General features: G+C 35.6%; 3 protein-coding genes across 3 annotated transcripts; 2 read left to right on the top strand and 1 right to left on the bottom strand.

Annotated features, from left to right (window-relative positions):
• The first annotated feature begins 5,985 nt into the window (after nucleotides 1–5,985).
• On the top strand, nucleotides 5,986–8,666 carry LOC132191319 (uncharacterized). The gene is made up of 3 exons (XM_059606268.2): nucleotides 5,986–6,289; nucleotides 7,037–7,245; nucleotides 7,918–8,666. The coding sequence occupies exons 2-3, from the start codon at nucleotides 7,096–7,098 to the stop codon at nucleotides 8,557–8,559; spliced, it is 792 nt and encodes a 263-aa protein (XP_059462251.2). The 5' UTR covers nucleotides 5,986–6,289; nucleotides 7,037–7,095; the 3' UTR covers nucleotides 8,560–8,666.
• Nucleotides 8,667–16,234: 7,568 nt separating this feature from the next.
• LOC148583474 (uncharacterized) lies at nucleotides 16,235–17,765 on the bottom strand. The gene is made up of 2 exons (XM_088511430.1): nucleotides 17,343–17,765; nucleotides 16,235–17,257 (listed from the first exon to the last, which is right to left on the bottom strand). The coding sequence occupies exons 1-2, from the start codon at nucleotides 17,691–17,693 to the stop codon at nucleotides 16,235–16,237; spliced, it is 1,374 nt and encodes a 457-aa protein (XP_088367556.1). The 5' UTR covers nucleotides 17,694–17,765.
• A 5,654-nt stretch (nucleotides 17,766–23,419) lies between these two features.
• Nucleotides 23,420–25,860, top strand: LOC132191900 (L-type lectin-domain containing receptor kinase IV.1). Its single transcript, XM_088511184.1, has 2 exons — nucleotides 23,420–24,494; nucleotides 24,570–25,860. Exons 1-2 carry the CDS (start codon nucleotides 23,552–23,554, stop codon nucleotides 25,673–25,675), a joined length of 2,049 nt encoding a protein of 682 aa, XP_088367310.1. The 5' UTR covers nucleotides 23,420–23,551; the 3' UTR covers nucleotides 25,676–25,860.
• Nucleotides 25,861–27,971: the final 2,111 nt, after the last annotated feature.

Here is a 27,971-nt window from a genome sequence, read left to right as displayed (position 1 = left end):
ATGAGAAGAAGATAGGGAGGGAAGGAGTGAGGCCGGCGGTGTGGAGATAAGAAGAAACAAAGAAAAAGAAAAGAATCAGACCCCCGCTGGGTCTGGCCGAGACCCAGCGGGGTCAGGCTAGATCCAGGCGGGTCTGGCCTGGCAGGTCTCGGCCAGACCCGGGGCCGGGGGTCGTGGACAGACCCGCCGTCGGCCAAATTTTTTGTCTTTTTCTTTGCCACGTCAGTTTGTAAAGCTTTGTCTGTAAAAAGTTTTGTAAGTGTAGCAATTCTCTCTTAAAAACTGCATTCTTCCCGCAAACAAGTCCCCATTGACCGATGTAGAATCTATAATTAGGATGAGAGAGTTTACATATTAGATTTTAGAGGACTAAAAAGAAATAGGGGAAATCATCATGCAAGGCATCAAGTTGGGCGACACATGTTATCCTCTGCCCACAAAGCAACAGGGGGATGCCTGTAGTCTGTACTTTTCTTTTTGTCGGCGGACCCGGCTGGAAGTGTCCAGGGAGAAGTGCACCGCCTTGGGGTTTCTTTTGTATTTTGTTATTTAATATGATAACCATGCCATTTAACATCACTTTCAGCTTTTTATCATTTGTTTCCTTTTATTTATTTATTTTTGTTTAGAGTTGAAAATTGGTAAATTGGCGAGTCAAGTTCAAGTTGACTCACTAAACCCGTCAACCAGTTTAGGTTGACACGAATTTGAACCGTTTTATAAACTTGTCAAGCATGTCAATTACGGCATGCTAACTTAATGAATGACATGACAACTTATTTTTAGTAGGGGCTTGTTTGGGTGACCCATTTAACATCAATTTCAACATTCTATAATTTGTTTCTTCTTTTTTATTGCCCCGGTGGGGGGGGGGGGGGGAGGGAATCCACAGTGGCCCAAATATTTTGTAATTTGAGTAATAATGTGAGTAGGTCTTTTATAAAATTCACTTGTTCGAGTAGGTAGTTGGCCGGTCTAATATCAATCATAGTCTTTTGTTTGTAATGAATGGCTGCTAATCAGCCATATAAGCAAAACAAGAAACAACAAATTATTACCAATACTTTGCAGATCAACGCAATAAGTGCCTTGATCTCTAAGGATCTACATGTAGGGACTATGACGAGAAGTGCGGTTATTTGAAGCAAGATATGCATTATACATTTCGTTCTCTTACTTATTAAAATCACTATCAAATCTGTGGGGCTATCGATCTCATACATAGGCCCTCCAAATTCATTGGTGATTTTGAAAAGTGAGAGGATGAGAGAAGAACGAAATGAGGAAATAAAACATTTTTCATAAGAGAAATTATTGTGAAGCTTGTTTGAATAAGAAAGCAAAAAGTTATTTGATTTTCTACATTTAAGAAAAATCTAAGAGAAATTACTACTAGTGCTCTTAGTATTAGCAAATCTTGATGCGTCATGCATGCATGACATCTAGTTTTCTATTTGGTGCAGCAATATCTGTGTACATTAATAGAACATAAGATGATATGGCTGCTAATCAGCCATTTAAGCAACCCAAGATTCTAAGCACCCTAATATATATATATATATATATATATATATATATATATATATATCAAATTTAAAACAAGATTTGTTTAGAATATGATTTTTGATTTGTTTATCATTTCATGGGTTCTTTCTTTTTTGAATATTGTAGACGTGGAATAAAGAAAAGTAAATATACGATATCTCCATAACATTTAATTTTGTTGTTTAATGCTTTTGTGTGTTTTTTTTTTTTTTGACATGTCCGCACAAGAAGAGAGAGGGGGATTCGAACTAATGTTTTTGTGTTATCATTTCAATGAATGACTCAAATGACTTTATTTGTGTTAAATTCCAATAAAATTGAAAAATTATTGTGCAGCGGAAATTATTGAGAGAGCCAATTGTGACCATTCATAGTGGTCTGAAAAATTTGGAGGAAAAGGAGTTTTACTTTTAAAGAAGGCATTCATAAAGAAGTTATTGACAAAAATTTCAAAAATCCTGTTAAATTGGAAGATGAGATCATGAAACTAAGAGCTTTTGTGCACCTATCCGATTGATATTCAACTTGCGTTACATATAAGTCAAATGATTTGAACTTAGTGGGAGACTTTTTTTTATTTATGTTTTTCAAGTTCCATATCATATGCTTGAAATTCGTATGAGTCACAAAAAATAACTAATAACTAAGAGTCTGTTACAAATGTGGCAAGCATGCAACGAGATATTGCCTACTAGAGCTAATCTCCTCAAACAGAAGATTATTTCTGACCCACTTTGTCCTATTTATGGAATGGAAAGTGAAACAGCAGGCCATATCTTATGGAGTTGTCCTTCAGCTCATGACGTTTGGACTGAATGCATAAAAAAACTTCATAAATGCCCAAGTATGGAAGATGCAATCCTGAATACATTTGAGATGCTTCAAGAATGGTTTAGTGCGGAAGAATTACACTTGGTGGCAATGATAATGAGGCAGGTATGGTTGAGACGAAATGCGGTGGTTTTTGGGGGGATTTCATTTCGCCTTCTGAGATTATTCGTAGAGCGCAAGACCAGATGGAGGCTTTCAAAATGGCGGAAAGAGGGAGGAAGACACCCCAGATTCGTACAGGAGAACCAAATGCTCCAAAGTGGAAGAGACCTGCAGATGGGTTCGTAAAACTCAATTGGGATGTGGCGGTGGACAAGGCGGGGCAAAAGATGGGCATAGGAATTGTGGCGCTCGATCATGTTGGTCAAGTTGTGGCAGTTCTTAGTGCATCACGTCTCTACATCACAGACTCCACAGTTGCAGAGGCGATGGGGGTCTGGAAAGTTTCTAAATTTTGTATTAATATGGAGTTCACGAAGGTCATATTAAAATGGGATGCTCTGGAGGTGGTACAGGCAATGGGTAGGTAGGGATGTTGTTGGGGGGAGATATGATATGCTCATTATTAATCTAAATGCAAATGCAAACAACAATGTAATCATATAGTAATTATATAACAATTTAATGACTAATTATTGCTTTGGGGATTGGTCTTTTAACTCCAACGGGTTGGAACACAAAAGCATTTTGATTTGGTTAGGATCGGAAAATTTGGGCTGGGCCCAAACAATAGAATTATGATTGGAGTGCCATGGAATTGATATTAGAGGGGGGGACTTTGGACATCATATACAATTTGATTAGTTGACTTATTTAAAAAATAGTAATGATATTTAATAAATTCATTTACAATTTTTATTTAACTAGATGATGTGTAGTAAAAAAACAAATTTGAACAAATTGCAATTTTTTTTTCTTTTATTTTAGCTTCTAGAAGACACGGTCCACGTCAAATTTGAAGGACATATCTTGATAGATGTCAGAGAAATGATGGTATTGGGATGGATCCATTGAACCAAATATCCATACGAATTCAAGTTGTGTTTTGCAAAGGGTTGGATAAGAATGGACCAAAAAAATTTTAAAAAAAAATTCTCAAAATTAACTTTAATATTTTTACTTTTTACATTACATTAATCACTTTTTATTATTATTTAAATAAAAAAATTACTATAAGACAAATTTTTTTAATTTTTTATATAAAACATTTTTTTTTCTCATATCAATAAAATTTGTTACATCCACTCTAATTTTCCATTCAATTGCCAAACAAAGTCATAGACAAGTACTACGGAGGAGTCACAGTCTTAAAACTTAAAGGCATCTTTCTTTGTACCACAAAAGAGTACTCGAGTTGAGTGACATGAGTCAAACTACGGGATATTCAAATTACGTTTATTTAATTTTAAGAAAAAGTCGACCTATTCTTTTAAACCATACTTAATTAATAATGTCTCATTTAAATGTTTAATTGGGACCATGTATATACCTTAAACTATTAAAAAATTGTCAATATTTCTCACAAGGCCAAATAAAAGATAAAAATAACTTCAAATTTTTGTCAAAAAAAAAATATATATCTTTCTAAATTTTATATATATATATATATATATATATATATATATATATATATATACTTTTTTAAAAAAATAATAGTTATAGTTTCTTTAAAAAAAAAAAAAATTTATTAAGGATATTTTCTTCATTAGAAAGAACATTGATAATTTTGATAATTTGGAAGGAGCATTATTGCAATTGAAAGTTTGAAAAAAAACATTGTTAATTTGGTAGTAGCTTAAAGAGAGTATGTAAACTTTTTCCTTATTTTTAATATAATGCAATTTTGAGCTTGTTTTCGACTTAAATAATCTACTAAAGTTTGATTTATTTGTTTTTTTGAACCAATTTGAAATAGTTCACGAGTTGTTTAATTAACTTATTTATTTCTTTATATTTATATAAAATAAATATTATAATTGTTTATAAATTCACACAAATATGTATGTCTACGTCAATACTTATAATAATAATAATCATTCAAACTGCAACTGAGAATTTTATTTTACTTAAGATTTTCTCTGTCAGGAAGTGGACCATTCGGCGCGGCTTGCACTGGAAGGCCTAGAATCCGCCCATTTACCCGAGTTCATCGAGGATAATTACGACTCTGTTTGCCAAAGGAGTGGATTTTGGACACAAAAAAAACATCTCACACTATTTATCTCTCCTAACATTTTTATTTTCTACATCACATCAAACACTTTTTACTTTTTCATATAAATATTCTTATATTTTTTTTTTTTTTAACATTAATCAAATCTACTACAATTCTAATCTACAAATCTCTGTCAAACGCACCCTACACAAAGTTAATCTATTTTTCACGTTTATCAAATTAAAATATAGTTAATTTGTTTTCTTCTGTTGCTTTTTGTTTAATCTGTTCTGGTTGGGCTTCATCTTTCCCATTGTTACAAATCTTAATCTACACAGTTTCTCTGGAAGCTTGTTACCTCTAATGATTTTATATATATTAAATTACTAACTTAGTATAATTAACTATAGGTTATTTTGACAAACAAAAAAATTATATGTTACGTAATATTTGTATGAGTATTATATATATGAATATATAATATACATACTTGTTAGTTAATATATACTAACTTAGTATTACTATTAAGTTAAGTGGTAGATCACATGACCTAAAGATTATGTGAACTGTAATTAGAAAAAAAAAAAAAAAAAACAAAACAAAAACAAAATTATGTGAATTATTATATCATATGATCATATATATCACAAATTAAGTGATTAATATTAGAATCAACAATGTGTTTGTTTAGAGCTATATGCTCTTATTATGTTTGGAGCATTATGCTCTAAAAAAAAAAAAATGTTTGTTACAATCACAAATTAAGTATTATCATTGTAATTTAGATTTTATATCATATGAATTATCATTCTAATTTAGTCACATTATCATATGGTCTAATATTTTGCCATATGAACATATAATTACTAGTTAAGTAACTTAGTAAGCATAGATAAAGATTTATGGTGTAAGTTTCATAACATTTAAGTATTGATGTATTATCACTATAGTTTATAGCATTAAACACATTGCAAGATTATTTTGCAGTTGCTTTTTCTAGAGTTCCCACTTGATTTTCACGTTAAATATCTCAAAAGTAATTTGAATTAATTAAATTAAAGGGATATTCAGGAATTAATCTTGAATAGAATAATAAAATAGTAATAATAAGTAGTGTCATAAATAATTATTTGTAGAGTGATGATTCACAGCACGCCGGCGTGCGCCCAGGTACTGTTTATCATCACTCTTATTTGTAATAGTAAATTGTAGTTAAATTAAATAAGGGGTTAAATATTAATTAACAAATGATGGAAATAAAATAAGGGGAGGGCAGTAGTGTTAGTGTAGTTTAAAAAAGTGAGAGGTTTGAATTAAAAAGAAAATCAAAATACTGCCACGTGTGTGGTTTTTATTGGCTATATGGGAATATCTTATGCCCTTAGCCTTAAGCAAAAGAAAACAAAAAAAAGGGACCAAGCCCTTATTTTTTTTTGGTAAAACACGTGAAACACTGTGTACAGCTAAGACAGTGGCGATTTTGGGGCTTAGCCGACAGAGTGGCTCAAGAAAGGTAAGAAATTGGCGAGCCGAGCCGAGTGCTTGATAAGACACTCGGCTCGCCTAGAAGACGAGCTCGAGCTTGTGAACAGTATATACGAGCCAATCTTGAACACCTCCAACTCGCCCGAGCTCGGCTCTAGTCATTTGTGATCAAAATTGGAGTTGGCCCCCTCTAATTAGTTATTATTCAAAGTCAGCTACCTTTGGTGCATATTAGAGACCATGATCAACGCACTTGGAGTATTTCTAAAATAGGTACGTATAATTGTACTGAGATATGTGAATGTATTAGAGATAAAAAGTTACATGCATGTTGTATGGTGGAGGCTGATTTGGTTCCCCCTTGGACCCTTTCACGACAGCCTTTCATTTTATGGCTGGTTGTCCGGAATAGACTTAATTAACAAGGGATAGACTGCTTAATTAGTTGGAGATATAATGAAAATGATCATTTATGTGTTTTGTAGAGGTTGTTTGGAATGTAGATCCCATTTATTAATCTTCAATTGTAGCTTTTGTAAAATAATTTAGAGCCCCCACCCCAAAAAAAAAAAACAACTCAAAACTCCTTTTATCTTTACATCCCCCTCCCCCCCCCCAAAAAAAAAAAAACAACTCAAAACTCCTTTTATCTTTACATCATTATCACACAAAGAACACTCATTCAAAGAGAATAATTTTTATAAAATAATGGAACACCAACTTGGAACACATTGACTGAAAAAGACAAAGCCAAATTATTTGCTATTCCAAATGATTCCCCACAACAGTAGGCGTCGGCTGGAATGAAATGTCGGTCAAAAGTGATTCTAGCACAATGAGATACGAAATTACCGTGATGCTTCCTGAGTTAGAGCCTGTTTGGGTGGCCTTAACGTGTTTTTAAGAGTTAAAAAGTCTGTTGGAAGAAAAAGTCGTCCTTCCCATAAAGTCGTGAGTCTATTGGCAGGTAGCAAGTAGGTTTGGTTCACATGCGATATTATTGTCTTCAATCTTTTTCAGCCTATAAATGATAGCCAAAGTTTAACCTGATCAAACCTGAAAACCAGAGACACAGAGAGATGGCAGAATTGTTCCTTAATCAGGCGGAGAATTATGCAGACGGCCGGCCAATTTACCCTCAAGAACTGTTTCAATTCATTGCTTCCAAGACACCCTCTCATGACCTTGCGTGGGACGCCGGCACCGGAAACGGCCAGGCTGCTCGATCCGTGAGTTTCGTTTTTCCTTTCCTTCTCTCCTACAAATTCTAACATTTTGTTGTATAGGTTAATATTGGGAATTTTGTATAGGGTATTTAAACTCCTATTAGCATTAGACCAGACGAATATGAATGGAGTTTAACACTCCCAAATCATGCGGAGGAATCCAAAATATATTGGGAAGAGTAAAAATAACTTAATAGAACAAATTTATTGTATCATTACTCTTTTTGTTAAGAATAAAAAAGATAGATGCACAAGCAATAGTCTTTTCCCTACAATTGTTAGGATGAGAGACGGAAAACAAAGTGAAATCAGATATATTCTAGATCTAGATAAACTGATATTATCATTCATTAAGTAAAATATTTAAATAGACTACAATTGAACCACTCTCTCCTAAAAACAAGCACCCACTTAACCACTACTAGAATGACATGGACTATTAAGTAACTTAAACTCCTAAACTAAAGGACTCAACTTGCAACATGATAAACTAACAAACAGATAGATAATGCTCACTAAGAAATAGGAACACATTCTGCATTGTTTCTTACACTTTTATTATAAGGAATAAGGATGTCCTATCTTGCCCAAGCAACATAGAGACATATAATTGTCATGTCATTGCTCATTGGTGTCGATTAGAGACATGTAATTCCAGTTTAACCATATTTGCAGTTAGCTGAGATGTACAAGAATGTGATAGCCACAGATACAAGCCCAAAACAGCTCTCATTGGCGCCGAGGCTACCCAATATAAGATACCAACAAACCCCTCCCACCATGTCTATAGCCGAGGTTGAAAGAAATATTGCTGCCGAATCAAGCATCGATGTTGTGACTATTGCTGTGGCCCTCCACTGGTTCGACCTTCCTAATTTCTATCAACAAGTGAAATGGGTGCTCAAAAAACCCCATGGTGTCATTGCTGCATGGACCTACTTCATCCCACAAGTCAATGACTCGGTCGACGCAGTCCTCCATCGCTATTACAAAACTGTTGATCCCTATTTGGAGCCGCCAGTTAAATTAGTAGAGGACAAGTATAGAAGCATCGATTTTCCATTTGAGCCGGTGGATGGAGTTGATCACACTGGGCCATTTCAGTTTGAGACTGAAAAATTGATGGATTTGGATCATTATTTCACCTACTTAAGATCATGGTCAGGGTATCAAACGGCGAGGGAGAAGGGTGTGGAGCCTTTGAGCGATGGTGTTGTTGAGGAATTTAAGCATGCTTGGAGTACTGAAGATGGACAAGACCAGAAGACTGTCAAGTTTCCAATTTCTTTGAGGATTGGACGAGTGGGGAATTTGTAGAATCAATGCGTAAGAAATTCTCTAGGATATTAAAGTGTGGCCTATATATGTCACATGTATTTATTGTGGTTTAAATTCAACATAATAAAACACTGCGTTTCCTAATATATTATTATTTTGATGTGCTAAGAGCTACCTTAATACTATTTTGCGCAGCATTTTTTTTTTGTTGTGAAAAAAAAAAAAAAAAAAAAAAAAAAGTTATACAAATTACATAGGACGCTATGACACTGGTATACATGTAGGGCTGTTAAGTGAGCGAAGCGTCTCGCAAGCAAGCTTGGGCTTGGCTCGCATAAGCTCGGCTCGAATATTAAATGAAGCACTTCATGAACACAAATCCTAGCTCGAATATTAAACGAAGCAAGCTCGGCTCGACTCGGCTAAGCTCGCGAACAGCTCGTATAAGCTCGAGTGTGTGTATATATATATATATATATATATAAAAACTAAGTAATACATAATTAATTATAAATCTCATAATTATTAAAACCTTAAAATTGCATTTATATTTAAGCGTTAGAGAATGGAAAATTTTAGACCCTTCGTGATCAAAGAGAGAGAGGGCAATTATTAAAAAGACCTCGATTCAATTAGAGCATATCCAAACGAAAGGAAGAAGAATCAAACAGACTCAAACACTATTACTACCTATCTGGTGAGTCAGAGTGAGAAAGTGGGAAATGAGAATTTAAGTGGAAGATCCGTTGTGACTGGTGAGGCGGATTGAGAGAGAAACGTTAAAAAAATATTTTTTTGTAGGGGGTGTTGTCCCAATGCAGTTTGAATGCAACATGTTAACTTGTTCCACATTATTAAGAAAACATCAATCTCCAAGTTTGTTTATCTATAAAATGATGCATATCCTCTCTCTTTGAAACCAAATGTCTTGCTGTATTGACTCAGGCTCCATACACGACTAGTCAGGCTAAGCAAATGCTCATATGCAAACTAACTTCTTAAGCCGTTTAAGAGTACTTGAAGTTAAAAAAAAATTTAGAAACAAAAACATTAAATATAAGAGCCAGCTCACGAGCTGACTCGGCTCGACTTATTATTAGCTCGAGCTCGATTTTTTTGGCTCGCCCTTAAGCTCGACTCGAGCTCGAGCTCGAGTAAAATTTAAACAAGCCAAGCCTGAACAATGGAAGCTCGGTCAAGCTCGGCTCGTTTACACCCATATGTACATGTACGTCAGAGATGCCTCTTCCGATAATAAAAACCGGACAATTAAAAAGGTTGGTTGTCTGTAAAAACTACGCAACAAGAAAACATTACTGAAGAAAACAATGGTTTTGAAAAATGTCCGGTTATGCCAAAGTTTTTTTTGTATAGTGAGAAGTATTATTATAGTTGGTGGGTGATGCGTCTTGTCGTTGTTCCTCACAGGAACTCGTATACTGTGTGGTACTGTGGCAGTGTGGCTTTGGTGTTGGAGAAAGTATGAGCTGGTTCAAAAGAAAAGGCCGTGGTAAATCGATTTGCCCGCGTCTCTATGAGGTGAAAGTCAAAAGCTTGCCCATTTGGGTCCCTCCCGTTTCTTCTCCGACATCAATTACTAGCCGCCATTGTCATTTCTCGGTATATTTTTCAAAGGACTTGAAAAAGGTAATGAATTAGAATGGTAAGTAGATTTGATTCATGTGAGAAAATAATAAGGCTTTCATATGAAAAAGTGGGAAAAAAAATTGTTTTATAACGATATTTTTATTTAAATAATAATAAAAAATAATTAATGTAATGTAGAAAGTAAGAATGTTGAAATTAATTTTAAGAGAAATAATTGTCTTTTTTTTAAGTCATTTGCCAAACACACCCGTTTAGGATAACTGATGAAAGTTACCTTGCATGTGACTTGTGAGTAGCAGCAGAATCATATATTTTTAGGTACACTCTACTGCAATGCCGGGAAATCGTTCATTATAAGATTCAGCTGCCAGTTACAAGATTTTCTGATTGTAGGAAACTTGTGAGCTAGGGCTCCCACTGCCCCGCCATGCCAATCCGATAAGGATTGTACGTGCGAATGTAACATTTTCATATTATCTCAAATTTTTAAAATTATTATTATATTTGAAGTAATAATTATTGAATTTTGATCTATTAATAATTTTAAATGTTACATTACATTTAAAAAAAAATTAATCTTCTTTATATTATTGCTCCGTCTAGATGATGAGTAGATGTGTTTGGAAACTGAGAAAGTATATGAGCTATGAGATTTACTAGTCAAAATGTCATAGCTATGGTAAATCGATTTGCGCACTTCTATTTCTTCTCCGACATCAACCAGCCGTCCTTGTCATTATTTCTATGAAACTGTTTAGGGTAACTTTCATCTCTACTCCTGCATGTGACTAGCTAGCTTGCATGCGTAAGCAGAATCATATATCTTTCTAAACTCTACTGCCATGCCAGGAAATCGTCCATGGTAATTAGATTCTGTGCTATTCTCTTTCATAATAATCTTATAAATTCCAAAATTCTCATTCTCCCAAAAAAAGCACACAAATGGTAGCCAAATGATTCCCCACAGCAATAGCCGACTCCCATCTATTCCCTTGTGGGCCTTGTCATTATTTTCATTCCACAAAAGAACAGTATTTTAAAGAACAAAATACGTTTATTCATTAATTTTTATTGAAATACAAAAGAACACTTAATTGAATACCGACCAAATTTTAATCCTAGCTAAGTTGACTAATTTTGGGTTAAACCTATTATTAAATTATAAAATAACACTAACTCTTAAAATTTAATATAAATATAAAATTATTTCAAATAACTTAAATAAAACTAATATTCTAAATAAAAGTGGAAGCCTAAATTATTTATTTATTTTTGATCTTCATCATTTCTACTTTGATATTTCTTTCTTATGTATGGTTTTGTGGATCTCCTTAGTGAGTAGTCCTTGATGTCGATGCAAAGTCTTGGATTTCTGCTCTAAAATTTCTTTGACGTTGCCAATTTGAAGACTTTTGTATACCATGCCAAAACCTCAAACATCAAGCAAGTTGGTTTTTTTTTTTTTTTTTTTATCGAAATTGTCGCTCAAGTTGTTGCTACCAAAGTATTCTATTTTGAATATTTTTGATATATGCTCTTAAGCTATGATAAAAGGGAGAGAAGGGTCTGTGTAATTGCTCAAAAAAGCTAGAAAGAAACTTGCTACGAACCTAAGTCCGTAATGGAATAATTTAGGCTTTTAGAAGAAACGTAGACCTCACAAAGCAAGAGCTAATTTAGATTAATTATTCTCTTTCCTTTATTCATAACATTACAATTTTTAAATAAAGGAGTTATTACAATATTCCCAAGAAAAATTAGGGCCAATTCATTAATATTCAAGACTCTTATGAAAATTCGTACTTAATATGACTAGATTTGACTTATACTGCTTATTGTGGAAACAACACTAACAAGGAAATAAAAAGAATAACGATTACATAAAATAGTTATTACCTAGAAATTTATTTCTCCAAATCAAGAGAGGATCGCAACAAAACTATGCACAGCAAATTAAAAACCTTGGAAAATGAGCTCAATTAGGCCAATTAAAAAAAATAAAAATAAAAAATATTAAAAAAAAATTAGGGATATTTTGGTCTTTTTAGATATTGCCGTTAGAAGTTAATGGCTAAATCTGACGTAGGGGTTCAGATTGACTGGAATTGAAAGTTGAGGAGTTCAAATTAAGATGTTTTGAAGTTTGGGGTCTTGTCAAATCGCGTAATAATTCAGAAGTATAAAGTAAAGTTTCTCCTAATTTTAACTTTAACGTTGATGGTGATGCATGAAATTTCTAAGGGGTCCTTGACGTTTCCAATTTGAAGACTTTTTGTAAACCATACTGATCAAATTAAAGACTACAGAGGATGAGCTCAATTAGGCCAATTATGTCTTCAGTTTTGGAGATCCAAGCTTCATGTATAAAATTTTTTTTAAAAAAAATGGTGCACATCCATGACAAATTATAGGCAATTACATTGCAGTATAAAATGATCCAAAAGTATTCTTGTGTTAACCAAAGGCATGGTTAACAATTTAAAGGTTACCCTTAAACTAACTTCTAAAGTTGCATCACCATCTCAAGTGATTGTTGTTGAATCATAAAATAAGCACTTTCTTACCTGATTCCTCAGTTTATTCATTTCTTCAAAAGCCTTTTTTTTATTGTTATCTGTCACACAATTTAAAATGCACTTAATACTAAGCACGAACTAACACATTTTTATTTTATTTTATTTTATTTTATTAAATGCACTTAATACTGAGCACGAACTAACACATTTTTATTTTATTTTATTTTATTTTATTACATGACTAATCCACCCATATGATTCTTTTGATTATTTAGTCAAAATCATATCCCTTTCTATGCAATTAATCAAATTAAATGGAAGGGTAGAGAATAAATCAAGTAGTGTAGACAACAAGAAATTGAAAGAACTCCGCTTAGTGTGACCTACATGTATAGAAGAAAACAAATGGACGTTACCCTTTTCCCAAGGCTCCTCATAAATAATTGTTTCTTTTTAACAGAAAATAACTAGGAATTGAAGATCCCACGTGGTTGGCCTTTGTGGAATAGTAGGAAATCACAGCTAGCACACATATATAAATAAAAGGGGAAACTTCAGAAAACCCCCCTGAAGTTCCAGCCGATTTGAAAAACCCCCCCTGAATTTCCAAATCTCTCAATTAGCCCCCCTGAACTTTGCTTTTCTCTCACATAACACCCTTCCGTCCATATGAATCGTTAAAGTCTAACGGACGCCCACTCACGTGATTTTCACGTGATAATTTTCGGCTTGCTTACCCATTTTGCCCTCATTAGTGTCTTACTAACCCTTCACTCTCACCCTTAGACACGCTCACTCGTCCAAGCACACCAAACTGGAAGACGAAGACCCACAGCCGAAGGTTGAGGAGAAAATGTGGAAGCTGATGGGTTGATTGGGTTCCAGCCATCGATTCGAAGGCTTAGAAAGAGAGTCGAAGAAAGAAAGCTGAATATAAGTACATCTGGCGGCGAAGAATCCCCGACGACGGCGAGACCCAGACCGGCGAAAATCATCCACCGGCAAACTTACTCACTGTCCAGTACCAGCGAGGTGACGACGGTTAAAGATGGAGCACTCCGAGGGTGAGCTAAGCGATTCAGGATCGAGCTATCCAATTTGCAAATGTGGGAGCAAAACCGTTGTCAAAACAGCATCAACAACTAAAAATCATGGAAAAAGGTTTTATGCCTGTGTAAATTATGTGGTAAGATGTGTTTGAGAATTTACCTCATTATTTTCACATAAATTTGCTGCTCTTCCCGTTATGCCTAAATCATTTAATGATGGATTAAACTCTAATTTGTATGACCCTAATTTGTGTGATTATGCAGAATGAAACAAATCGTGGTTGCAATTTTTTTAAATGGGTTGAACCAGATTTTTGTGTGTGCGGTGATCGACTGATGTCAATGTTGTTGGCGTGGCAGCACGATTTGAAGTCCGAAAGGGCAATGGAAGTGTTGAAATGCAAGATTGAACTTGCTGAGTACAAGTCAAAAAGTGAAGTTGATGCTGCTAATTTTGCACTTAAACTTGAAAGGGTTGAGAATAAGTATCGTTCGATGCAGCTGAAGTTTCGGGTTGCACTTGCATGTTGTTGGTGTCTTGTTGCTGTATTGTTGTGTTTCCCTTTTTCTAATGGACTTGCATCAAATCTGATGTTAAGCAGCTGAAAAAGACAGTTTGTTGTCTTTATTTGTATCAGACTTGTATCAATTGACCATATGGTTATCTTTTTTGTACCCAACTTTTGTGTAATATTTGGCATGGTTTGTATGAATTTTCTTGGTACAAATTTAGAAGCATCCAAATTGATTGGTTCACAAAACTTTCCAACCCACTTGTGACCGCAATTTCTCTTATTGGTTGATGCTGTGTTACCTTCACTTGGGAAATAAAACATTGGCAAAATGTTGTCAATTGAACTCAATTTAAATCCAAAAGTATTAAAAGTTACATCATCCACATGTACTCAATTTAACGTAATTAATACCACAAGAACACTAAATGTATAAGCACTTGTAAATTAATCCAACTATCAAAGTCATAGCAAACACTATGTATAGATAGTGTTTACTACTTAAGAAATTATACCTCAACTCAATTCCAAAAGTATTAAAAGTTACATCATCCACATGTACTTAATTTAACCTAATTAATACCACAAGAACACTAAATGTATAAGCACTTGTAAATTAATCCAACTATCAAAGTCATAGCAAACACTATGTATAGATAGTGTTTACTACTTAAGAAATTATACCTCAACTCAATTCCAAAATAACAAGTAGTAAAGAATTTATAGCAAAAACTATATGTAGATAGTGTTTAATACTTAAGAAATTATACCTCAATCTAAATCCAAAAGTACTAAAAGTTACATCATCCACATCCATAAAATACATGACCATCATCTACAATGTGTCCATTACAATGTATACACAATACCCCAAATACTTACAAGCTGTAAGTGGTCAAACACAAAACAAAGAGCCCAAAGAGTTACATTGTTTACAAAAAATAGCCCAAAGAGTTACAAACCGTGAGTGGTCAAACACAAAATAAAGTTGACACCAAACCGGCACATGTCCAAAGAGGTCAATGATTACAGTGTTTACAAAATACATCAAACAGCTACAACTTATAATAAAGTTTAGGGTTTACAATGCTTACATACCACCCCAAACACAAAAAAGAAAAAGGTTAGTTCACACATTCTTTCATCTTGTCATGGTCAATGCATTTTCTTCTTCCCTTTGTCCATTCTTCGAACATGTTCATCAAAACCTGGTGGATGGTTATCAGCTGTCCCTTGGCCCTTTTGTATGTCGAAATCATGCGGGGCTGTTCTAAATGTCATACCGCCAACTCTGGGAGGACCCCAAGAGCATAATGGTCCACCCCCTGGAATTGGTGGTGGCCCAGTAGGACTGCCAGTCAGATCAACAACAAGCTTCTGCCTATTGCCAGGTTCTCTTCCACTTCTAACATGTTCCCTCAGCCTACCACTTGCTCTCGTCCTTGTTGCCAACCCTAGGGTTCTTTTATCCTTGTTCCCAAAAATGGTAGATGCCTGCATTTCAGCAAAGTATACAATTAGGCCCTTATATTTTTTTTGTGACTCTTAATTACATGGATATGAAGAATGACTCACATTTTGTTTGTAGGCATAAGGTGTTGCTGTTTTGGCTGGTTGGGTGGCAGCAGGTGCATTTCCTGGTTGGGTGGCAGAGGTTGCTACTCCCACAAGCTGTGATGCAATATCTGAACATGGCCTTAATGCAGCCTGTGTTGCAGGATGGGATGCAATATCTGATGCTGCCCTAAATGCAGGCTGGCAGGAGCTGTGAGGAGATGCAATATCTGATGCTGGCCTCAATATAGGCTGTGAGACATGATCTGATGCCGGCTGTGAAGGTCTTTGAGTTGTGGTTGTTGAACAACCACCAGTTGCTGATCCTCCTGCCCTTTGTGAACCTAATGGTGTGTTCACTCTTCCCCTTTTCCTGCTGGTAGTTGTAGTGGCAGGTGAAGATCCATCCTGCATCAACTGACAGGAAAAATGAAGAAATAAATAAGTATGCAAATATGTAAATAAATTTAGTGAATTAAACAATAATCAGCAAGTGAGTAGATACCATGTCCAAATTCCAGTCAGTTGATGCATTATCCCTGTAGTACTTTTTGACACGTGCCCTTCTTTCATCTTGTCTCTGCCTAGCAACACATGACCTCTTGTTGTGGCCAAATTTCATGCAGTACCCACATTTATTTTTCTGCCCCCCCTTTCTAATTGTATTAGGATTTCTTGGTTCATCAACAGACCTATCTCTTACTTTCTTAGGTCTACCAGGAGGTGCCCTAGCCTTGGGTGGCTCAATCTTTGGTTGGTTGCTTCTAGGCCATTGCTCTTCACTTGGCACAGGATAGACAACGTGGTCATAAGCCTTGAGGTACTTTTCCTTGCCATAGTACTCACTTACATACTCAGTTGGTTCCCCACCTTGGTGTAAAATGGCAGAAATTGCATGCGCACAGGGGATACCAGTCACATCCCATTTTCTGCAGCCACAAGTGCCAGCTTCCATATCTACAACAAATTTTCTCCCAAGGCACTCCACCTCAAACATACCCTGACCGGCATATGTACACCAACAATTACTGCCTGCATCCTCTTCTTTTTCTAGCCTCTTCCTAATCTTTGGCCCTAAGGCCTCCTCCATTGAACTTATCAACTCTTTCTTCCTCACATACCTTCTCATCAACTTACATCTAATCCCTTCCAACATGCTCAAGATTGTCTGGTCACGGAATTTTTTGATCCATGAATTGAAACTCTCACAAGTATTGTTGTGTAAGAGGCTGGACTTACAATGTGTATTGAACCATCCCCTACACCAAGTGTTAGGATCTATCTTCTCTAGGTAAGCATGCGCATCCTTGCTAACCATCTTCAGCTCATCCATTACTCCATAGAACTCATTCTTTGTGTATGATGCGGCAGCTCGCCAAAGAAGGTCCTTCAATAGCACCCCCCGATGACCAGCGCTTCTGAAATTCGCGTACAAGTGCCTAACACATGTACGATGCTCAGACTGCGGACATACTTGTTCTAGGCTTGGAATCAGGCCCTGCACAATAGTTGAAAAAAATAATTAGTTGCGTTACAATAAATACTAAATTGATATGAATAATAAATGAATACAAGTATTTTACCTTTTGTCGATCCGAAATGAAAGTCAACCCATGTGGAGTAGGGCCAAGATCTGCAACAAGTGCCTCAAGAAACCATGTCCAGCTATCCTTCGTCTCAGCCTCCACGACAGCCATTGCAATAGGGTACATGTTGTTGTTGGCATCCCTGCCCACAGCAGACATCAACTGCCCCTTATACGTTCCCTTCAGAAAACATGCATCAAGACCCACAACAGGCCTACACCCTTCAAGAAAACCATTCTTCATGGCTGCCAATGAAATATAAATCCTCTGAAATCTGCATGGCACCTGAGGCATTGGTCTCTCAACCATCAATACCAAACAACTACCTACATTAGTGCTCCTAACCATGTTGCAATAATCCCACAGCCGATGGTACTGCTCATCAAATTTTCCATAGATTGATTCTCTTGCTTTTTTCCTAGCCCTATACAGAGAACTGACATGGACATCCACATTATATTTGGATTTCACTTTTTTTTGCAACACATCTATGGGCATGTTTGGCTGCTCCCTAAAAGAATCCATGCAACACTCAGCAATCCAAGTTGAAGTGACCATATGATTGTGGTACTTCCTGGAACAGCTGTGTTTGGGCCTAAGGGATACTAAAAGGAATGTCATCTCATTCTCCAACTGCCTCCCATATACCCTATACCTACAATTTGTATCTTTGCAAACAATCACAATCCTCTTCTTTTCATTTTTCTTGAATTTCAGATCCTTCCCTCTGATAATATTGTACTGTCTCACGGCTTTTCTAAATTCAGCTGCATCACGAAATGTATTCCCAACAACCAATGTCGGATTATCCATATCAGTGGGATCAAAAGGAACTCTAGTGGTTACATCCCTACGGATTATGTGAACTGTACTATCATCATCACTAGAAGGGGGTGATTCTAGATGATCACTACCATACTTCTCTACACTATCATCACTTTCTTCCCCACCCTCACCAGCATCCTCACTAGCATCACCCTCACCAGCATCCCCAACATCCCCAACATCCCCAACATCCCCATCCACATATGCATCTTCAACAACCCCTTCAAAATTTCCAACCCCCTCATGGATGTCCCCACTAGGAACAGTAACATCATCCTCAGAATCAACACAATCTGTATCATCACTAAGCACTGAATCCCAGAAGGCATCCTTCCTAAACACAGCTGCCCTCTCATTCTCTGAATCCTCCTCTTCCTCTTCACCAACTACATCATCCACTACACCATAACTTACTATATACAACACTACCAGATCATGATCTAAATGTTTGGAAACCATTTCATTCACATTGTAGTCAGATGACATAAGTCTTAAGCCTTGGTCTAAAGGCAATCCTGGTAAACTATAATACACAAGGTCCCCAGACCTATAGCCATATCTACTACACACATCCTCTATGTCAGAAAATTTCATCTTGTGCACATCATACGAGTTTGGGTCATGACTAACATTACCCCCAACATAATGAATCCTACATTGCCTGTTAAAAACACCCCCATAGTGCACCTCAAACATGATATAACGTGTACCCATCTCGTATCCTGCCACATTCATTACATTGAAAGGTAGTTTAATATTATAGCCATAGTACTCATATTTAGGGTTTATGAATGCACACAAAGTTAGACATTTGAAATAAACTAACCAGGAAAATTTTTTAAGTAATCATTAATTGTTGTAAAATCCATCAAGGTAAAAATTAAACCAAAGTAACAACCCAAAACAGCACACAAATGACCAACCCTAACTCAAAGTACTCAGCATATATTTAGGGTTTATGAATGCACACAAGGTTAGACATTTGAAATAAACTAAACAGGAATTTTTTTAAGTAATCATTAATTGTTGTAAAATCCATCAAGGTAAAAATTAAACCAAAGTAACAACCCAAAACAGCACACAAATGACCAACCCTAACTCAAAGTACTCAGCATATATTTAGGGTTTATGAATGCACACAAGGTTAGACATTTGAAATAAACTAAACAGGAATTTTTTTAAGTAATCATTAATTGTTGTAAAATCCATCAAGGTAAAAATTAAACCAAAGTAACAACCCAAAACAGCACACAAATGACCAACCCTAACTCAAAGTACTCAGCATATATTTAGGGTTTATGAATGCACACAAGGTTAGACATTTGAAATAAACTAAACAGGAATTTTTTTAAGTAATCATTAATTGTTGTAAAATCCATCAAGGTAAAAATTAAACCAAAGTAACAACCCAAAACAGCACACAAATGACCAACCCTAACTCAAAGTACTCAGCATATATTTAGGGTTTATGAATGCACACAAAGTTAGACATTTGAAATAAACTAACCAGGAAAATTTTTAAAGTAATCATTAATTGTTGTAAAATCCATCAAGGTAAAAATTAAACCAAAGTAACAACCCAAAACAGCACACAAATGACCAACCCTAACTCAAAGTACTCAGCATATATTTAGGGTTTATGAATGCACACAAAGTTAGACATTTGAAATAAACTAACCAGGAAAATTTTTAAAGTAATCATTAATTGTTGTAAAATCCATCAAGGTAAAAATTTAACCAAAGTAACAACCCAAAACAGCACACAAATGACCCAACCCTAACTCAAAGTACTCAGCATATATTTAGGGTAAAAATAACTACCCAGCCCACAATTCCAGCAAAGTAAAAACAACCAACCCCAATTCCAGCAAAGTAAAAACAACCAACCCCTAAGTTTCATCAAAGTAAAAACAACCCAACCCACAATTTCAGCAGAGTAAAAACAACCCTAAAGCATATATTTTATCCTAATAAGCATATATTTTATCCTAATTCATATCACAAACACATTTTTTAATACAATTGTCCCTTTAATAAAAATTATCCATCTTACCCCTGTACTCATAGCAGCCACAAACAAACCACAAGGTTTAAGTAGTAATTTCAAAACCAAATGTAAGAAGTGTGGTCGTGGTCACGTTTTTTCCTATACCCAAATGACTACATTACCCCTAAACCAAAAGCAACAACTCCACAACAACTGAAACTCTCTGCCAATACACTAAGCACAGTTGTCCCTTATAAGGTCAGCAACCAAAAATTCTATGTTAAAGCACGATCACTTCTTTCCCTTACAGGTAATGGAAGGGACCACTTTACTACTTTATTCATAGTATAAACTCATGCTGCTACTCACGTGGCCAACACAAGTCGAACCTAGGGGACCACATCTACATCAGACAAAAGAACAACAACTTCCAACAAAACAAACGATCCTAAACAATAAACACATGACAACTTTAAACGCATTGTCTGACAAACACCATAAATAATGACCAACTTCAAATAAATAAAACCCTAAACTAAAATCTCAACAAAATCCATTCCAAACGCGTTACATGCAAAACCCCCAAAACATCCGATACAAATTGTTGGTCAAACACAAATCTCAGAAAATTTATAACAAACCCTAAATGTATATTTTCGGGATAACGAAACTTACTTGATTATCGTGGATCCCAAGTGATTTAGATGGGATTTCTGACTAAACCGTCGCAGATCGATACCCAAACTCCAGCCAAAATGGTTCACCGACAACGAAGACGATGGTTCGCACGAGCAGACCCTTCTAGAAGCGTTTGGGAATTTTTGGGAATTTTGGCTCGATAATCTGCGGAATTAGGTTTTAATTTTTACCACTTTTCGAATGCGGGCAGTTTGGGAATTTCGGTTAGCACTAATGAGGGCAAAATGGGTAAGCAAGCCGAAAATTATCACGTGAAAATCACGTGAGTGGGCATCCGTTAGGCTTTAACGATTCATATGGACGGAAGGGTGTTATGTGAGAGAAAAGCAAAGTTCAGGGGGGCTAATTGAGAGATTTGGAAATTCAGGGGGGGTTTTTCAAATCGGCTGGAACTTCAGGGGGGTTTTCTGAAGTTATCCCTAAATAAAAACTTCTTCTTCTTGTTTTTTTCCAAAGACTGAAAGTGTTAATTATTGAGCTCACAGCCTTATCACTTGGGGTTCTCTTCTCTTTGTAATATACCTTTGGCTCTCTTTTCCTCTCCCTTTCCCTTCTACGCCTGTTTGGATTTAAAAAATAAAAAATAAAAAATAAATATTAAAATGTCATTTTAATTAGAGATTTTTCAATTATTAATTATGGCCCTTCATTTTAAATTTAATAGTCTATAAAATATCAATTACTTTTATATAACTAAAACATTAAATGTTAACTTTTATTTTATCGAAATTTAAATAATTTTATATATAATTAAATTTAAAATAAAAAATCACAATTAACAATTAAAGAATCTCTAATTTATTCTTAATCGGAGGGAATTGAATCCAAAATGAACACGAGTTAGCTGAATTGACTGCGTGGATTTGTGACTGTGACGAGTGACATGACAGGTGGCAATAATTGACGCGTTTTTTATTTTGCACATGCTGCCATGTTTCTTCTTGAATGGCGGCTCTTAACGTGATCATGTGGCCGCTACCCTCCAATTCCATCATCCGCCCACTATGGAGTGTGGACCATAGTCATTGCAACTTGTATCATTATAAATTATAATACGAAGAATCATATGATTTTTAGTAATATTATTATATGTTTGCCATAATTATAATAATGTGATAATAAAAAATAGTTATTAATTTTTTATTTATTTATAAGTGTTAGTTTAATAGTTGATTTTTACAGTTTTATATCAAAAAATTGTACGATAGGACCGTGAACTAAATTCATGTAATTTAGACTTTGTTTGTTTTTGCTTAAAATATTTTTTGAAAAATGTTTTTATTTTTATGTATTTTCCGGTCTTTGATGTCACCGAAAATATTTTTGGTTTAAATAAAAGAATTCTTTTGTTTTGGAAAATAGTTTATGGTTTTAAATTTTGTATTTTCTTTTCTCGCTAATTTTTCGTATGAGCCAAAAATTAAAAAAATATTTTACGTTGAAACAAGCGGAGACTATAATTTTTACCATAATTATGCCTCCACCGGAAATGACATGATGAGAAGGAACGGACTAAAAATATTTTTTGAAAATTCTCTTTTTTTCTAATATATATATATATATATATATATATATATATATATATATAATTTTGATGAAAATATTTATCACATGAGACAACATAGTTTTTACTAAACCTAATTATATGTCTCCGATTGGAAAAAATGACTTTGGGATCATGTCATGTGGCTACTACTTAAAAATTGTCGTCCATGATGAAACGCTCCAAGTTCTAAAGGCAGAGCGATTGTGAACAATTGTAACATATTGATATTAAAAATTTTTTGTTGACTAATAGTAATCTTTTTAACTATTTACCTCAAACAATAACATGGATCATACTTATGGAAAAACAACTTTCAAACAAAGAACTGCAATAAAATTTTGATGCAATTTCTTCAGAGAAAATCATCCTTAAATCAACTAATTCGCACCATATATAAAAATAATCCTATAGTCCTTATGAATCCAACTTTACCCAAACTCCCAAAGTAATACATCATAAATCCACCTTATCCTTATAGTGAAGATTATAGAACTATCAATTTTTACAAGAAATTTTAAGTCTCATTCGAAACCTCAAATCCTTTCATTAATCATTAAACACCAATTTTCTTTGCTTATTGATAAATTGAAATCTAACATGCAAGGCCTTAGATAGGTTATCTAATATGTGTTAATCATCATCTATTTACCTAAATTCATAATCGAAACATCATCAACACATTAATTCCTCAAACTCAAAGAGTCGTCTAGTGCATCAATCCAACTTTCGATCGTCAGAGCAAACTCAAAGGCTTGTACCAATTTTCGGCTAACACAATAAGAACCCAAAAATTATCTTCCAATCATCCAATCACTTAATAACCTACTAAATTTTGAACTAGCAATTTTTTTCATTTTTCACATTAATCTTAATAAAATTGCCAATCCTCCTTCTCCTTAATATTAAGAACACATTTATTTTAGGTTATAAATTTCGGGTATTACACATCATCAGATAACTGAGGACTAATTTTCTTCCAACTTTAATCATTACAATTCTTAAAAGCAAATTATATAAAGCCAATATGCATAAAATATCCCCCGTTAAACCTCTCTCTTTGTAGTTTATACGCATAATAATCCTTTCGTGGAGATAGAGAGGTTCAATAAGAACGCAGTTTATAGGAGATTTCGGCGGGCTTAGAAACGCATGCTGGGAAAGTTGAGAGAGACTTGGTGGTTGACCAATCGAATTTGGGATGCTGACAAAAGGGGACCTATTTTCGTGAGAAGAGCGAATTATGCAAAAAAAAAAATTGCCATGTTTCCCAAACTGGCAATCCTGCTGCCTCTCCTCGTGAGCTTTGTAGCCTCTGAAGATACCAGCTTTCTCTTCAATGGGTTTAGATCGGGAAATCTAAGCCTAGACGGCATAGCTGAAATCACCCCTAATGGCCTTTTGAGGCTCACCAATGACACCAGACAGCAAAAGGGTCATGCTTTCTACCCCAATCAGGTCAGCTTCAAGAAATCCTTGAATGGCACCGCTTCCTCCTTCTCTACTACCTTTGTATTTGCTATCATTTCTGAATATCCGGCTTTGAGCGGCCATGGCATTGCTTTTGTTGTTGCTCCGACAAGAGGGCTCCCAGGAGCTCTCCCAAGCCAGTACCTTGGCCTTTTCAATGGTAGCAACAACGGTAATGACACCAACCATGTTTTCGCCGTAGAGCTCGATACCATCCAGAGCAGCGAGTTTGCTGACATCAATGATAACCATGTTGGGATTGATATAAATGGGTTGAAGTCAAACAAATCTTTTCCCGCAGGATATAATGCCGACAACAATGGTGGGTTTAGGAACCTGAGTCTTATCAGCGGCCGCCAAATGCGAGTTTGGGTGGAATATGATGGTGTCGAGAAGAAAATCGAGGTCACTATGGCTCCAATTAATGTCGGAAAACCCAAAACTCCGCTCTTGTCTTTGTTCCGTGATCTTTCACCCATCATTGAAGACAACATGTATGTTGGCTTCTCTTCCTCAACCGGCTCAGTCCTAACAGCCCATTATGTTACGGGATGGAGCTTTAAGGTGAACGGCCTGGCTCCAGAACTTGATCTCTCTCAACTTCCCAAGCTGCCAAGGATTGGAGGTAAACCCAGATCTAAATTTTTGACAATTGGGTTGCCTGTGATTATTGTCAGTTTAGTCTCCGTAGCAATTTCAGCTGCAGTTTATTTCATAAAAAGGAAAAGGAAGTTTGCAGAAGTGCTTGAAGACTGGGAGCTTCAATATGGGCCTCACAGATTCAAATTCAAAGATCTTTATATTGCCACAAAAGGATTTAGGGACAAATACCTGTTGGGCACTGGCGGATTTGGTAGGGTGTATAGAGGTATACTACCTACCTCAAAAATTGAGATTGCAGTGAAGAGGGTCTCCCATGAATCAAGACAGGGGATGAAAGAATTTGTCGCAGAAATTGTAAGCATTGGTCGTCTTCGTCACAGGAATTTAGTTCCACTCTTGGGGTATTGCCGGCGCAAGGGAGAGCTGCTTTTGGTGTACGACTACATGCCCTACGGCAGCCTAGACAAGTACCTCTTCGACCAACCTGAGCTTACACTGAGCTGGAGCCAGAGATTTCGAGTGATAAAAGGTGTAGCATCGGGGCTGTTTTATCTGCATGAAGAATGGGAGCAGGTTGTTATTCACAGAGATGTCAAGGCTAGTAATGTCTTGCTAGATGGTGAATTGAATGCCAGATTAGGAGACTTCGGCCTTGCAAGATTATATGATCATGGAACTGCTCCTCAAACTACCCATGTGGTCGGAACTTTTGGGTATCTTGCGCCGGAGCATAGTCGAAGCGGTAAGGCCACGACTGGCACCGATGTGTTTGCTTTCGGGGCGTTTTTGCTTGAGGTTTCTTGTGGAAGGAGACCAATAGAGCCAAGAGGAGCAGCAGATGACGTCCTTCTGCTTGAAAGGGTGTTTTCTCATTGGAACCGAGGCGAAATTCTTGCGGCAAGAGATGTAAGTTTGGGTGCAGATTATGTAGCAGAGGAAGTAGAGCTTGTTTTGAAACTTGGGTTGCTCTGTTCCCATTCAGAGCCTACTGCTAGGCCAAGCATGCGCCAAGTAGTACAGTTCTTGGAGGGTGATTTTCCTCTTCCAGATTTATCATCGCTTGGCCTTTGTGCCAACGGCTTAACATTTACGCATCATAAGGAAGGTGGTTTCAGTGATTTTGCCATGACCTATCCGTCTTCAAGGGACAGGTTTACACAGTCCTCTTTTGTTGCAGAGTCACTTCTCTCAGGAGGTCGCTGATTCTAAAAACTTTTGTTTGAGTTTGTTAGTAATGATCTTTGAAATGATTGTAGTAGATAGTTTGTTTTCAGGCAGTGCAGTATATTTATTATTGATGTGCAAACATGGACAAGATGAGCTCCCTGGGTTGATGGGGCCTTCTGTGATCATTTATTTTCCAACTTTGCATCCTGCAGAATAATTCATCAGCGTTTTGGAATAAATTTTTTTTTTGTTTTTTCCAACCCTTGAATATATCATCGGATGAAGACTAGAGATTAGATTTATATAATGAAAGTCGTACTCGGCAGTCAGCATGAACTGGAAAAGAGGGAAGCAAAAATCTTAAAATATAAGTGGAAGAAGAGAAGGAAGATCTATCATATTTGCTTTACCACATTTCAGCTTAATTCTATAACATTTTGCATTGAAATCGACTCTTTCGATTTTTTGGGACCAAAAAGTAAAATACCATCAATTCTTTTGACAAAATTATACTTTATTCATGACAATTACACAAACTTTTCATTATTTCAAGACCCATTTAGCATCATTCGCTAATTGATTATATCTACAACAAAAACATTCCATAGCTTTCACGGCATTCATAATTTAGACCGCATCACCCTCCAATCCGATTTTCTATAGTCTCAAATCTCAACTAAATTTCAGTACGTGTTGTGCACTGCAGCCAATGCCTCCATCACTGCCCATTCTAAGATACCAATTTGGTTGTACTCTTTGCTGTAAGTATATATCCCTCATGATCCTCACAATGATGCCTAGGAAATTCGTTTGTTGATAGTATGAAATGGCACATTTCAACTCACCTTTATGGGACTCTTAGTGGTTTGAATTTCCATAATTTTTTACCTCCATTAATTTGAGTTGAAGGATAAAGATGACACAAGAAAGTATGAAATGCCACATTTCAATTCACCTTTATGGGACTCTAAGTGGTTTGAATTTCCGTAATTTTTGACCCCATGAATTTGAGTTGAAGGATGAAGATGACACAAGAAAGTAAGGAAAGCATGCATATTCTGATGCTAATCACCTTGGTTTGGGCCTCGGTGCCGTTTCAGATTTATGAAAAATTTGAAATTAAATTTAAACCATTAAAAAAATTATAATACATTTTTTTACAAACATGGGCCAAATCCAAGGATCTGATCAAAACAATGGTAGCTTTTGAGTTGGGGGTGTCGGAGTTTGTTGCAGAATTGGTAGACCAGCTAGAAAATTAGGAGGCCTATGTCTGTGCCCCTGCCCATTCCACGGATTGAAGAATTAGAGTTGGGCCGAGAGCCACCATTTGGCCCATATAAGTGACGATCTGGGCTTTCCATAATAATTAGTTATCACCGGAAAGCTTCACCAAAAATGGATGGAGAAGATTTATTAAGATAGGATTATCGGAAGATGGCTTTGCGGGTTGAGAAGTGATAAAGAGCCAAACAAATAAACTCAAGAAAATTTTTAAATTGACGTGGCAAAGGTTTTTAAATTTTAAAAAAAAAATGCAATTCTCTCTCCCTTGTTTGCCACTCACGGTCTACCACGTTAGTTTGAAATTTTTTTTGGATTCATTTGTTCAGCTCCCTAACACTTCTCATGCAGGTTTGTTGGGTTGATCGTAGATTGGGAGGAACCTTGGCACCTTGGGAAGCCGGGGAAAAAAAAAAAAAAAATTTACGAGATTTCTATATTTGTCTTTGTGAATTTGGTTCTCTCTCACATTTTTCAGCGACGAGACTTCTATATTTATTATAGGGAAAGTTTACAAATCCTCATGTATTTTGACATTACTTTTTAATGTTTAAAAACTCTTAATTTGAGAATGAAATTTTTAATTTTTTACAATGTTTTTTTTTATTAGGATTTTTCATTAAATCTTATCAAAATATCATAAATATCGATATTTTTTTTGTTATAAAAGTTTAAAAGAAAAAATTGTTAATATTCATGCACCGGTCGAAATTTAATAGACGTGCAATTTAAATTTACATGCATGTAATGAGCAAATGTAAGAGGCTGCTCTTACATGCTCAAGTAATTATTCTGGCAGTTTGAAATTCCATCAATCCAAATACCTATCTTGTTAAATTAGGAGTTATCTCAAAAGCTTTAGTTGATAGGAAAAAGTAAATTTAATCAGTTAATTAATATTTCAACACTCTCATTCACGTGTGGACTCAAACTTTTTTTAATAGATAAGGTTCAACACGTGAAATATTTAATTTAAATGAGAGTGAATTGACGGAGTCAATATTCGATTCAGTACATTCGACTTTGATACTATGTTAAATTATCAATT

Source organism: Corylus avellana, chromosome 10, assembly GCF_965113065.1.
Source record: "Corylus avellana chromosome 10, dhCorAvel1.hap1.2, whole genome shotgun sequence".
NCBI classification, from domain to species: Eukaryota; Viridiplantae; Streptophyta; class Magnoliopsida; order Fagales; family Betulaceae; genus Corylus; species Corylus avellana.
The sequence above is the reverse complement of the archived record's forward strand: the minus strand, read 5'-3'. Positions and strand labels throughout refer to the sequence as shown.

Coding starts and splice junctions, on each gene's coding strand:
- LOC148583474 (XM_088511430.1), bottom strand. CDS start 17,693: ATGGTTAGGAGCACTAATGTAGGTAGTTGTTTGGTATTGATGGTTGAG. Junction 17,258..17,342: donor TCATTTCGGATCGACAAAAG/GTAAAATACTTG, acceptor ACTATTGTGCAG/GGCCTGATTCCAAGCCTAGA.
- LOC132191900 (XM_088511184.1), top strand. CDS start 23,552: ATGCTGGGAAAGTTGAGAGAGACTTGGTGGTTGACCAATCGAATTTGG. Junction 24,495..24,569: donor CAAGCTGCCAAGGATTGGAG/GTAAACCCAGAT, acceptor TAGCAATTTCAG/CTGCAGTTTATTTCATAAAA.
- LOC132191319 (XM_059606268.2), top strand. CDS start 7,096: ATGGCAGAATTGTTCCTTAATCAGGCGGAGAATTATGCAGACGGCCGG. Junction 7,246..7,917: donor ACGGCCAGGCTGCTCGATCC/GTGAGTTTCGTT, acceptor CCATATTTGCAG/TTAGCTGAGATGTACAAGAA.